This window comes from Notechis scutatus, chromosome 3 (genome assembly GCF_049901735.1).
Source record: "Notechis scutatus isolate UNSWTSFEM ecotype Mainland chromosome 3, rNotScu1.2, whole genome shotgun sequence".
Taxonomy (NCBI): Eukaryota; Metazoa; Chordata; class Lepidosauria; order Squamata; family Elapidae; genus Notechis; species Notechis scutatus.
The window spans coordinates 45375922-45390871 of NC_142011.1; the positions used below are offsets into that span (position 1 = coordinate 45375922).

General features: G+C 36.7%; 1 protein-coding gene across 2 annotated transcripts in view; it reads left to right on the forward strand.

The window, feature by feature from the left end:
• The window catches only part of SLC26A9 (solute carrier family 26 member 9), a 61265-nt gene that overhangs the window by 20430 nt on the left and 25885 nt on the right, over positions 1 to 14950 (forward strand). For both annotated transcript variants that reach the window (XM_087959647.1, XM_026676897.2), the window contains 8 exons: positions 737 to 876; positions 2036 to 2146; positions 2578 to 2753; positions 3524 to 3688; positions 5827 to 5979; positions 9667 to 9749; positions 11420 to 11567; positions 13312 to 13425. In XM_087959647.1, the coding sequence (XP_087815773.1) occupies positions 737 to 876; positions 2036 to 2146; positions 2578 to 2753; positions 3524 to 3688; positions 5827 to 5979; positions 9667 to 9749; positions 11420 to 11567; positions 13312 to 13425 (1090 nt within the window). The remainder of the gene's footprint in view (positions 1 to 736; positions 877 to 2035; positions 2147 to 2577; positions 2754 to 3523; positions 3689 to 5826; positions 5980 to 9666; positions 9750 to 11419; positions 11568 to 13311; positions 13426 to 14950) is intronic.

The following is a 14950-nucleotide window of genomic DNA, read 5'->3' on the forward strand; positions in this document are numbered from 1 at the left end:
GCATTGTATGCATTGGAGCATGTGCTTTGCTAGGTTCAAATTTGTGCGTTTCCAGTTACAAGCTGATCTGAAATAAGGTTTCTAGAAACCTCTCTAACCAAGAGAGGTTTCTTGGGAGACCTCTACTTATAACTATTCTGACTCAGCCCAACACATCCTGGAGAAAAGGCTGTACTAACAAATTTCCTTAGTAGTAAACATTCACTTAACTAGGCTGTTAAGTGCTGTTATATCCCATTGATTTCTTCTGTTCCATTACTGAAGTAGGCCACTTAGGACTGTTTTGTTCTCTTAGCTAATTTGCTGAACATCTTGTACTATGTTTCCTTGCATTGAAAATATAGGAGCTAATTAGAATAATTGGTGTTTAATTTCCCAGTAACATCCTAGATATAACTGTTTTGCTAAATTTTTATTTAGTTTGACATTTTGGTATGCAAAAACTTGAAAACAATTCAAAACTTAGGCCAGATATTATGTTCTCTGGAATTTGATGAAGCCTGGATTCAGGGCATTACGTACAATGCGAGGATAATTATGAATAACAGGAGAGATACTTTTTTATTCATTGTGCTTTCTATGATTTGTTCCAGTGCTGTGTGGGTGGTGAAAACAAACCTGAAATGGTAGCTCTTTGCTCTAGTTGCATGTTCAGATAATGAATAATCATCTGCCTTCCCAAGTTACAGAATAAACCTCATAGTAAATATTTCCTATTAATGTTTTTTCTCCTCAGATGTTCACCATCCAGACTCAAGCTCATCCTTTACAGTCTATTTCCCATACTTGTATGGCTTCCAAAATACAAAATCAGAGATTACATTGTGCCTGATGTCCTTGGTGGAGTAAGTGCTGGAACCATTCAAGTACCTCAAGGTGAAAGAAACTTGCCTTTCCCATATTATTCAAACATTACTGGGTAGTTTAATTGTTAGACACATTTGCAAAAAAAAAAAATCCCTATATGTTTCTTGCTCCTATATTCCATATAAATCCTATTTGCAGTCATGCTTAGGTTCAGTTTGCCAATGCGTTCAATGAACTAACAAAATTTCCAGTTTTCGTTTTTTTGGGGGAAAAAAGTCTACCCAAGCTTTTAAAAAATATTTGGGTATAACTTTCCAATTTCCTATTTGGGAAGTATGAAATAGCAGAAAATGTTCTGGTTCTCACAAAAATATGGTTCGAATATTATATTTGACCATAAAAGAGATTGTTTGCTTTTGCAAACCCAAATGTTCTTTGTAAAATATTGTTTTTAGATTACTATAGCTCACTAAGCAGGAAAATTGTGAATTATTCAAACATGGGTTAAACAAACAATTATTTAATGCAATACATTGACATCCGAATAAAACCACTTTCTATTACCTTCAGAAAAGAATAAATCATTAACATTAGCATGGGCATATTATAGGAATATAAAACCTTTCCATTTCAGGGTTTAACCCCTTTACACAGATTCATATAGGTAAATGGATGCACCTATATGAATTGTTTTGTAATACCAAATATATTAACTTCTTTTTTTTCACCCTTAAACTGCTTTTTGTAGAACTCCTCCCCAACATCTAATCACTGTTCTGTTACTTTGTGTTACCAATAATTAAGGTTGGACAACATAAAGGCTTACAATCAGTCACAAGCAGTCCATACAACAATTTTCATTGAAACTGTTAACTTAATTTCAAAAGTCCTCTCCACTTCTCCCAGCAACCTGCTTGGAAAGAATACAAAAGGAAAAAGGAGGGAAATTGAAAAAGGACAGGAAAAGCAAGGGGTACCACTCCAAAGATTAGCTTCACCCATCTTTGGTTTAGCAAAAACCAAGCAGACAAACACCAGGCAGACAAATTATCCCAAAAGACTAATACTGTCACATAGGTTCCTATGTTATAATTCATTTCTGAACATATCTATAGCACCTTCCATAAAACATTCATCAGATATAAGAATGTCATCCTTTTGCATGATGTGATCTTGAGTGTAATTGTAGGAAGGAAAATTTGATATGTTCTTCATGTTTATTTTTCAGGCATGGCTTTTGCCCTACTGGCCAACCTACCTCCAGTGAATGGGCTCTATTCTTCTTTCTTTCCTTTGATTACCTATTTTTTGCTAGGAGGTATTCATCAGATGGTTCCAGGTAAGATTTCATTTTCTACTTTAATATTTATTGAATGCACATATTACATGTTTGTAATCCTAGTGCATGAAATCATATTCTCTGGATATTTTTTTCTCAATTTGCTATCACAAATGCTTTCATGAAATAATTGTGAATTATTGGTTTCTTGATTATGATTAAAGCCAGAGCTGAATCAAAGAACTTCCTTTAGAGTGTAATCAATTACCAATTAACTACTATTACTAATTTATATGCAATCCAGATATATTGTACTTCAAAGGACATTTGACTGTTGTACTTTTGTACTTCAAAGGACATTTGACTGTTAATTACAGGATTTAAAACTAATATACACTGATGGCACCAAGTTGAAGAAGATTGTTCTGTACAAACTTGGAAGGTACTCAGCTCAAAAATGTAAGATAAGTTTCATATGTGTTTCCAAACAGGTACATTTGCAGTCATCAGTATTATCGTAGGAAATGTCTGCCATGAGCTTGCTCCAGACTCTGAATTTCAATACTTTAACCACACAGCCAATGAGATTATGGTTAACAACACAGCCATGGAAGCAGCCAGATTGGAAATATCTGCAACCTTGGCTTGTCTGACAGCTATAATACAAGTAAGAGTTTTTTGTTTTGTTTTTTTGCATACAAAACTATAGGAAATGTCCATATGATCTACAATTCCAGTGACTGGATGTCTGATAGAACTAGAGTGGGATGCATATGGATCTCATGTTTATGCTAAATTAAGATTTCCAATAGCCCTCAAAAACATGACTAACAATAAATAATACAAGGAGTTGTAATTTATTGACAAATGGAAGACTATATGTTCCCCATCATTAGTTTTATTGTCCTTATCTGTATTACATACTTCAATATACTCTATGCAATGGTGCTACTGCTTTCCAAGTTCTTTGTATGAGAATCAAGAAAGCATTGACATCTGAATTCTTCCCTATCTTGACTGAAATATAATTTTAATATTTGTTGCATAGTGGGAAATCTATCAATCTGTATGTCATAAACAGGCAGACAGGCAGATGATAACCACAATGAGCAGGAAGAGGAAGAAGGAGGAGAAGGAGATTAGAATAGGTCAAAGGTTTTTATCATTAGAACAGTAAACATGGAACACAAATTAATTAATGGGAATGTTCTTTCCATGTTTCATAGATAGCATTTAAATACTGATGTGACCCAGGAATCCTGTCTTCCACATCTTCAAAAAATCATTAAACAAATGGTCATAATTCAAGGACTATCTCTTAGCATATCTTTCCACACATCAGTGGTTGTGCCAATTTTTTATTATCAACAATCTCTTTCTCTGAGAAATTCCATTTATTATTGTATCTGACATGCCTGATCGTCTGTCTTTCCATAGATATGCCTGGGATTTGTGCAGTTTGGCTTTGTAGCCATCTACCTTTCAGAATCTTTCATTAGGGGTTTCATGACAGCAGCTGGTCTACAGATTCTCATCTCGGTTCTCAAGTATATCTTTGGTCTGAAGATTGAAGCCTACACAGGACCCCTTGCCATTGTCTATGTAAGTGAGGCTGATAGTATGATTATTGCTAAATCTTACACAAACTTACATTGATTGTGAGTGCACAATTAGTAGGATCAAGACAGATAGCTTGAATTTGTCAGGGGCTACATATAATTTAGGAAAGAAAGAAAGAAAGAAAGAAGGAAGGAAGGAAGGAAGGAAGGAAGGAAAGAAAGAAAGAAAGAAAGAAAGAAAGAAAGAAAGAAAGAAAGAAAGAAAGAAAGAAAGAAAGAAAGAAAGAAAGACAGTACAACCAAAGCAGGATAGTGATTTAATGAGAAAAAGAAAGATATTCTCCTTACATTCTATTTACCTTTGATTCTCCACAACTATCTTCTCTCACTTTCACCAGTTTAAAAATATTTAAGTGTAATTTTAACTTAATTACCAAAATGGGGAGTTTCACCTATTTCCATATAAAGGTAAAGGTAAAGGTTTCCTCTGTCCAGTTGTATCCAACTCTACTGACGGTGCTCATGCCCATTTCTTAGCCAAGGAAGCCAGTGTTGTCCAAAGACACTTCCATGGTCTTGTGGTCTGGATGACTATACGCCAAGGTACACCGAATGCAGTGAATAGAGTGATGCAGTCTGTATCACAACACAAGCTCCTCCCCTTTTCTACATGTACCGCAATGTTGCACTCATACACCCAAAGGGTAGAGCTTGCTAGATGATATTGTGACACTGCTGCCACCATTCTGATGAAAGTAGCAAGAGACTGCTACAACTCCCTGTACAAAGAGAGGAATTAACAAAAGTATAAAATGAAATCATTAATGAATGAAACAATTTCTTCTTACTTTAAAACACAAGTAATTAAACTACACAACAATCAAATGTTTATGAAAAAAAAACATTCTTGCTTTTAACCAATAGGAAGGTGAAGTGGGCTGTAATTAAATTGACACGGTACATATTCATTTCCAAGGTAACAATAGTTTTTAAAATTTCTCATTGTGATTGAAAGCTGTATAAGAATTTGGACACAGTGGTTTATAATAATTAATACCAATGTAAATTTATTGTACATCTTCCTAGAAAGTATAATTACTTATTTATATGTATTCCTTACTAAAAGGAATTAATTGTTTGCTTGTTATTAGCTACCATATATTGTATGCTATTGCAAAATAATGGAACAGGAAAGTCCACTTTCTCTGAGCCATTGGTAACTAAAAATAGGTGAAAAAGTATTGACTGAAAAATTGACATAGCAACAAAAAGTCTTGAAGAAACCTTTAAAAATGTATTATTGGAATCTGGTGTCTATTATTTAGAACACAATAACAATAGAGTACTTCTATTTTAAAATTTGATGGAAATATTGAATATGGTACCACAGTGTATTTATATTAACTCCCAATTATTTTACTTTTTGTTCATGAGCAAAAATTGTTTTCTGGACTTTTTATTTCTCTGTTCTTATATTTTTTATTATTATTATTTTAAATATTTGTTGATAACATTGTTAATATTTGTTGATTAACATTGTTAGTGTTGTTGAAGTTTTAAATAAAAGGAAGAATAAAGTCCGAAGCCAAGGGCTTCCATTCCTATTAGGATTCCATTGTCTGCCAAATCTTACACCAAAACTTGAATTTTATTATATAATTTTCCTCAAATCACTGCAACAGAAGAAGTAAATAAAATTTTGCCTGGAACATGTTTTCTTTCTGGGCAATTCTTGAATCTTAAGACCACAAATGCCAATGTTTTTGCAATATTAAGGAATGAGCTTACAAATAGCAGACAGTTACAATTAATTCTAGTCCAATTTAATTATAAAGGATTAGGAGAAAGCCTTCATACAGTTTTGGAGTTTCTCAGTTACCTGTTGTGGGCCTCTTGAATTTTCTTCTAAAGTCTCAGCAGGATGTTCAGGTTAGATTAAATACATCCTGTCTGGTCAGGCCCTGTTTACTGACCTTTTAATTAATTCAAAGTTGGCTACTGTCAGAACTGCACTTTTTTGTGTTGCTTTGAGTGTTGGCTATTACTTCAAAATGCAGATTTCTAGGTTAAATAATGGTCCTCAATCTTTACATGTTGACTAACAAACACCATAGCATATTATCCAGTCTAGATGGGATGTTGAAAAACCTCATGTTCTCTTTTTCTTGTCTAAACCTCCAGACCTTTATTGATATTTGCAAAAACCTTTCAAAAACCAATGTGGCTTCTTTGGTCTTTGCTTTGATCAGCTCTGTGCTTCTCATCATCGTGAAGGAGCTAAATATGAAATATATGAAGAAGATTCGAGTCCCAATTCCCATGGAGATCATTATAGTAAGTAGCAGTTACAGATGTTTTCATTCACATATGATTTTCCTTGAGATTGGTACTTTTCAGTAGAGATAAATTGGAAAAAATAGCTTTTAAGATTGAGACAGCATGCCTTTTTGTTGTTCATTTTAGGAAATGCTGATATGATTATAAGTTAAAGTCAGGCCCGTCTTAACAGCATTATGGACCCAGTGTACTGGGGCCCTTATGACAACTACTCACAGGAATAAAAATGTAAATGGTCAATAAAATTAAACATATATTTGCATGTTAGCAGGGGTGGGATTCTACTAGTTCAGACCAGTCCTATAGAACCAGTTGTTATGATTCTGTGCAGGTCAGAGAACTGGCAAATCGTGCCCTGGCTGGCCCTGCCGGTCCCCCCCCCCTCCCCTCCCTGCCTAGTCAGTCCTTATCATGCATGTGTGACATTGCACGCATGACTGATATTGCTGACTGCATTCTTCCCTGCCCCTTCACTCCTTAAGGTCCTAAGATCAGCTGTCCAGGGATTCCCGTTGCTGTCTTACTGCTTCACCCAGGAGGCTTTCCTGAGGCTGAGGAAGGCAAAAAATGGAGGAGGCATGCCACCCCCTCCCGCCCCCTGCCCCTCGGTCCATTTTTTGCCTTTCTGGGCCCCGGGGAAGTCTTCTGGGAGCAAAAACGCCCACCTCAGGAGATTTCCCTGAGGCCCAGAAGGCCCCCAAAATGGGGGGGGGGGTTTGCTGCAAAAAAAGAAGCCACGCCTACCCAGTCACATGGCCATGCCCACCTAACCATGCCCACAGAACCGGTTGTTTAAAAATTTGAATCCCATCCCTGCATGTTAGTATTAATAAAAATGCAGTAAAATGTAATAAATATGTTGCTGTATTTATATGTTACAAGGTACATTGAATAGTTAATATACACAGATTAGTATGGGACCCCTATGCTCGTGAGGCCAATGGGCAAGTGCCCATAAGGCCCATGCACTAAGACAGTCCTGGTGAAAGTAAGAAGACAATTTAGCAATAATATTTCGTACAATAATTTCGGAACTATTGTATATAAATCACTGGGGCAATGAGATTACTACTGAGATGCCAATAGACTCTTGATCACTTATATTTTATGGAAGCTCTGAGATATTAAAGGCAGCCATCCCAAAGATATTGCAACCTAAATATGTTGAACTCCATATTCCCCCGCCTGCATGGTCTTTGTTATAATTGTCTCAGTCTCAAAACTATTGTCAGATATGGGACTTTGGTCATCCAAGATAAAGCATTGGCTTGCATAGGTTGACCTTGATTGACTTACATTTCAATGTATCCGGGTTCAACATCCTTGAACTATTCTGTAGAAAATGTACATGCAGGTAATGCAGCTTTATTCTAAGGCATTGAAATATGATGAGAAAAAAAGTATAGTAAGATTTCCTACATGTGTCTGGTACGTGCTGACATCCAGGGAGTATTGGTGTAATTAGAGCTGTGGGAAATGCACAGAGTTTGGCAGACAATGCCTTTGGTTTCAGTTTGCAATCCATCCAGAATTGCATTCCTGTGAAATGAGCATTGCTCTTAACCAAATTTTCCCTGTTCTGTATGAAAAGCAGTAATGGATACAGGATAACAGGAAAAGAGTTCATGGTAGTTTCAAAAACTATAGTGAGCAAAACAGTTTCTGAGAAAATGGGTATTTTGTGGAAACTATTCTTATGGTAGTAAACTCAGAACAAGAACCCAGTAAGAACTTTTACTCATAGATACAGATCAAGTTTAAATCTGGAGATCCAAACAGCCAACTATGTTATCCATGCAAACACTATACATGTTCAAATCTTAGATCGTCCTTAGATTCTAGAACTGTGATGGCGAATCTATGGCATGCATGCCAGAGGTGGCACGCAGAGCCTTCTCTCTGGGCACGTGAGCCATCACCCCATCTCAGCTCCGCCACGCATGCACAGGCGCGCCTCCCCCTGGGCAGCTGGTCTTCAGGTCTCTGCTGGGCATGCGCAGGGGAGGGCGGGGTGCACACGCAGGAGCCACACATACATGCACAAGGGTGTGGGGGGTCATGCACACATGCAGGGGGCGTGGGGCACATGCGCAGGGCACACCTACATTGCATTTTGGAGGTGTGCTTGTGCTTGCACTTTGGGCACTTGGTGCCAAAAAGGTTAGCCATCACTGTTCTAGAACTATGTTCTGATTTTGGATATTGGGGATTTCCCTCCACAGGCCACCTTGAAATTAGTGCATTTATAAATTGAAGTATTATGGTCTAATTACTTTGTTAAAATGCAATATCCACTTCTATCATATTAGGGAGGCACTATGTGTAACTCCAGTTTGATTTTTATGATCACTTGCACTTTCTGGGGACAATTAAACTTAACAATAAAAATAAAAAAGATGGCTCATAACATTCAGAACCTTTATTGTTCATTTACTACTGTTCTGAAATAAACTAATTGGTGAAGCAGTGCTATGAAGATAGGCCGGGTTTTTTTTTTTTTTAAAAAAAAAAAAAACAAAAATTAGTGGATGTTTTTCGCCTACATTTAAACCCGTGGAAATTCGGAGGAAGGTGGGGGGTAGGGCTAGAAAAATACTTAAAACAAAAAAAAAAAAAAAAAAACAAAAAAAAAAAAAAAAAAAAAACAAAAACAAAAACCCCCAAACAAACCCCCCCCCAAAATCCTCCCCCCACCCCCCCCCCCCATATTTAACAAATTTTAAAATAAATTCTAATAAAAAATAAAAAAAAATACTATTTATACACAAAACATATAATGAAGATCAACTAAAGTACAGATAGACAAAAAATAAAGGACACCTGGTGTTTATCCAGAAAAGCAGCCAAAATAAACCATTCAGCAGCTTATCTCACCACAATATTTTCTTCAGTCCTTCAGTGATGTCTGAGTCACCATATCCTCACTAGAAATAAGAATTTAAAATGTTGATGATAAGTTAGATGAATGAATCAAAATCATAGAATAATTTAGCAGGGGCAAAGGAAACTACCTTTACTCAGTTAGGAAATATTTGCAAGTAATAGTACTTGTGAAAAAGTTCTTGGAATAATATTATGTAGGAGCCCAAAGTGTGATATGATTGCAAAAAAGACAAATGCAGTTTTTAAACTGCATCAACAAAGGTATAGTTTGCAGATTAGTTTTCCTTTATTCTCCTACTTAGGTGAATTGACTGAAATGTTAACAACTTAATGGCATAATAAAGTATTAATATACTGTATATGCAGAAGTCATTTTTGCTTACTACATGAGAGATTTATGCTTTTGTACAATATATTTTTTTCATTTTTCATATAGTACTTGTTTTAAAATGAAACTAATGAGCAAAGATTGATATTAGGGCAGTCTTGACAAGGTAATAAATACTCTTTTCAATAAAGAGGAGGAAATAAATTTAATTCTTCCTCTTTCATATAAAGTCATCAACTGTTATGAACCTTGAAAGAAAGAGTCCTGGAGGTTCTCAATCACATCACAACATTTCATGAACTTTGAGTAACAGCTTATAATATAAATTGAATCTCTTTCAAACAGATATGCAAACACAAACATTATATTCTGAAAGTATGCAGTTCCAGTGCTAATTAACACCACAAATTAAAAAGTTATGACTAAAAAGATGTGACTAAGCTAAAAAAAATTCTTTTATGCTTTGACTTCAGGTCATTGTGGCTACAGCCATTTCTGGAAGCTTTAATATGCCTGAGAAATATGACATGCCAATTGTTGGACTTATTAATATGGGGTAAGTAAATATTATTCTCCTCCAAAAAGGAATATGCTAATGAAGCTATCTCATTAGTGCCATCAACAAGACAAATGGAAGGACTTAACTTCTCCTCCTCCTCTTCTCCAACTTCCGGTATTGTAACCAGCAGTGTTGAAAGGAAGGAAATGATGAATCTTTTTGAAAACAAGTTAAATTTAAATTAGAATTTCCAATAGCTGCATTCATCATACCATTTATAAATACCATAGAATTTTGTAGAAAGTAGGGCAGACGAAAAGTGCTAGTATCTGCAAGGCTCGAATGACAATGAGTCAATCCACTAATAATTTACAGTAATAGCATAATTACAATATGTATAATAATTATTGCTATGTAAAGGTGACAACTCATTATAATGCTCTAATTATAAATTTACACTGTCTGCATTTCTATGCTGAAGGACATATTGTATTTCCTTTATTGGGAATCCAATAAACTAGTATTTCCCAGTTTATTGCTTTTGGGGTAATTTCAAGAAGATTGTGATAAACATAGATCTTTAGATGTTCTTTGCATGGCTTTTATTCTACATTTCATGCATGGCTTTTATTCTACATTTTTCATGACATATACCACCTCTGTTGGAACCATTAATACTTTATGGAACTTCTACTTACAGGATCAAAACCTATAGTATATATCAGTGCATTGAAAAAGTCATAAGGGTTGAGTATAGCTCAACAGCTACTAAGGCTGTTGAACACTGAGGGAGAGTATGATGGCTCAGCAGTTAAAGATGCAGAGCTTGTCAGCCAGAAAGTTGACGACCCGGTTTGAGAGCTGAATGCCACGCAACAGAAAGTGCTCTCATTACTTGCCCCAGCTCCTGCCCAGCTAGCAGTTCAAAAGCATGCAAATGTGAGTAGATAAATAGCTACCATTTCAGTGGTAAGGTAGTGCACCTTTGGCATATAGCCATGCTGGCCACATGACCATGGAAAATGTCTCTGGACAATGCTGGCTCCCTCTGCCAAGAAACAGAGATGAACACTTCCACCTACAATCAGACACAACTGCACAGGAAAACCTTTGCCTGAACAATGATCCTTAGAAATACAGATATCCAGTTATTGTTTGCAAAATATTAACTTAACAGGGCCCCTCTAGCCATACAGCTTTTGGGGAACTCAAAAAAAAATAATTAAAAAAATAATGCAATAATGGTTCCGGTTTGAAGTCTCTTTGGTGACAGACAGAAATGTGCGATTGTGCGCAGTTTCGGTCTGGGCTCGCCGCTGGAGCGCCCCGAGCCGGCTGGTTTTGGGGCTAAGCCACCCCGTAGAGGTGGTGAAGAGGCGGGAGACTGCCAGCAGGGTTGAGGAGAGCCACATCTCTCCTCCTCAGCTGGCCATTACTCCCTTTCCCGAAGGCGGTTGCAGCGGTGGTCAGAAACGGTCACCACAAAGAAGAACTTGACCGGAAAAGAATGTGCAGGAGGAAGATAAGAAGTGAAAGTTTTGGCTGACCGGGTTAAATTGTAAAAGCAACAACTAAGGTGCACTCCAGGTGCAATCGAGATGGATTTCTGTAATTTTGTATGGAATTTTGTTTCCATGCTAAGAACAAAATGTCTTAGTCTGATTTATCAGTTTCAAACTGAAGTGTAGGCTTTTATGTCAACCTTGTTTTTCTTCTTTTGATTCTAGGTTTCCATCTGCCACACTTCCACTAGTGGGCAAATGGAAAGATATGATTGGCCCAGCTTTTTCACTTGCCATTGTGGGCTACGTGATCAACCTAGCCATGGGCAGAACCCTTGGTAACAAGCATGGCTATGATGTGGACCCAAATCAGGTAATCTTGATAACTGGATAATATATAGAAAGTTTGCATGGTTTACCTGCCCATAATTCCAGGGCTGCCATTTCCAAGGCTGGAAATTTAAATATAGTTAGTCCTGGACTTTCTAGCGTAACTGAACCTAAGAATCAGTCATATGTTGTGATGGTTATAAAGCAGGTCATGACATGAATGACCTGATTTTATGACCTTTTTTTTTTTTTGCAGCAGTCATAAAGTGAATGGCACAGTCATAACCAAACCCTTTGTTCATTGTGGTCACTTGTTGCTGGAAACTAGAAGGAAAAGCTAGTTCCTGAAAAAAAAAATTTTAAATTATGGTAATGTGACAGCAGGACATTGCAAATGGCTGTAAATGCAGGCCACTTCCTGAGCACAAAGTGTGGTCATATGGCCTTCTGGAAGGTGTGGCCATCTGAACTTTGGGACTGGGTTATAAGTCACTTTTGAGGGATGGAGGTGTCCATTGTAACTTTGAACAGTTGCTAAGCAACCAGTCAAAAGTCAAGGACTACTGTCTGTTTTCTTCCTCAGAGAGACACAACTAGATCTATGGAAGGACATGTAGGCGGGACTTATTGGACAGTGTCATCCTCCTTTTGGGATTATGTAATCCCCTATAAACAATACAGTACGGTTATGTCAGTAAATAAAAAAATCTTTATATAATTTGAAAACTGCAAAATACAGTGATAATAAATGATTTGAAGTTATTAAGGAAAATGGTCGCTGTGACTCAGCCTTTTCCAAGGAACTCTCTTATTGATAGTAAATTGGTAAACCAACTTGGATAATTTTCTCAATACTGTATTCCTTCCAAAAGGGAATGGCATGTATTACTCTGAGAAAGCAGATTGCTTACTTCACAGAAAACACAACCTCATAAAGATGGCTATTGGGTGGAGCAGTTTAACTGTCTCTGCTTCTCAGCATGGTTGATTGGGAACTTACGTGTAGAAGAACAGGATGTAAGTTACATTGAATAAATAATAACAACAGGACGAGGAGGAAGCAAGGAAAGAAAATCATTTCTCCACTTCCCCGTGTCATAGTTTTAGGTGACCCCTCTATATAGAAGTTGTACAGTCAGGCAGCCAGTAAGAACCTGATAATTGCTATCCTTCAATTGCTTCATAACTGCTGACTTGCCTCAGAGCAGAATCTGGAGCAAACTGTTCAAAGAATTTAATATGTAAATATTTTTAATCTAATTAATCAAACTTCTTTGAATAGTAACTTAGAATGATGCCATCCGAGAATGCCATCAAGGCATATCATGTACAATAACTTGCACAATGCTGGCCTTTTAAACAATCAAAACAGCCAGCTGTGCCATTTCTGCATGACATGCTCTCTCTTAGCCTAGTAGCTGAAAGGATGATTCACTTGGGTGGCAGATTTAAATTGACAGATACCTGCTAGTACTGACTTGGCCTGAAAGTTTCCAAACATGTGACTGATGTGACCCAGAGAATCCTGGGATAATTTTGGAATGAGTGGAAAGAATCCTCAGGTAGTGTTGGTGTTGGATGATTCTCCTGCAATTGAATAGCCGATTCTGAAGACTTAATCGGCGCAGTCTTTGTATAAATAATGTCACCCACATATGAGGGACCAGATTAGGATAATGACTGACCTATTTCTATTTCCAGTTAAGTGTTACCAAAACAAACTTACTATAAGGACAAGGGCTTGATGTTTTCTACAACCTTAACTGACTAATCCATTGTCTCTATAGGAAATGTTGGCCCTGGGCTGTAGTAACTTTTTTGGATCCTTTTTTAAAATCCATGTGATCTGCTGTGCGCTTTCAGTCACCTTAGCTGTGGATGGAGCTGGTGGAAAATCTCAGGTAATTTATCATTTTCTTGCTATTTCATCTTCATAATGGGAAGATTTGTTTGTGAAAAGTATTCTAGACATTTTCACACTCTGTATAGATGATTCTGGGAATGCACAATTAAAGTTTTCAGCATCATCTCTAAACCCATATTTCTAGAGTCACGTTTAAATTAATACAGAATATTTGTAAGATATAACTGGGAATTTCTGGCCCTTCACATTGCAATTGACCATGGTGGTTGGGGCTGCTGAGTGTTGTATTGGAGCAACAACTAGAGATCAATGTTTCTCTGCATAATTTGTACTGCCATTCTTAAAGAAGTGGCCAGAAGGATAAGGAACTCCCAGAAAATTAGATTCTCCTAGTGATATATGGCAGAGCTATGCAATTCTTTAGATTTAATTCCAGAAAGGTGATATGTGAACCCAGAAAAAGATGTGGCTGCTTCAAGGAGTTGAAGGCACATACTACCTTTGCCACCCCATGTCCTCCAAAGCACCTTTTGGGGAATCAAATCTAAAGTATTGGAGAGCTCTAATAATTAGCATTTAAAATGCCATATGGTCACCACTGCTTTAATTAATCATACCAGGTAGATCGGTATTACTGTTCCTATAACTGTAGAAAAGAGATGAAGTGGTGCAGCTAAGACCACCTTATTAATTTAGAATCCCATCTCTTCATTATTCTGCTCCATTACACTACACCCGTTTGTGAGCTAGGACCTGCTATTTCTTTAGAATCTCCATTTTAAATCCAGCAAATTCAGCATATTATGAGTCATTTTTCATCAGCAATAATTCCAGGAATTTATTCAACTTCCTTATCATATACATAACATTTCTTTCTTTTGGGGGAATAATGTAGTTAAAAATAATTGTGCTGCAAGAGAAGCTTTTTTTCCAGTCTAATTCACAGAGTTCTTTAGTATTTTTGGACATATTTTGTTGTTGTTTCTGTAAGGTAATGGAGAATGTTAGCATTCCTTTCTAATGCATATTTCTCTTACCCACGGAAGTCACAATGGTTGTCTATCCCTTCTAATCTGAAAAAGATCTTGGAAGTTGTATCTTGTCTTGTCTTCTCTTGGGGTTTAATTGAGGTGTGAGATATTAGGGAAATTGCAATCCATTGAGAAGTGGTTTGTACATTGAAAGGCAAGACACACAGACACATAACTTGGCCACATCCTAATTAAAGAACTCCACTTCCCATTCATGTGAAATGAATTCCATTCCACCCATCATAATTGTGGTGATGCAGTGGTTAGAATGCAGTATTGTAGACTAGCTCTGCCCACAGGCAAGAGTTCAATCCTGAACAGTTCAAGGTTGACTCAATCTTCCATCCTTTCAAGGTCATGAAATGACCCAGATTGTTGGGGGCAATATATTGACATTATAAACCGCTCAAAGAATGCTGTAAAGTACTATGGAGTAGTACATAAGTCTAAGTGCTATTGTTATTGCTAATATCACTACATGTTTTTGTTTTTGGGGAACTGCTTTTACATTCAATGAAATGGCATTTTTCT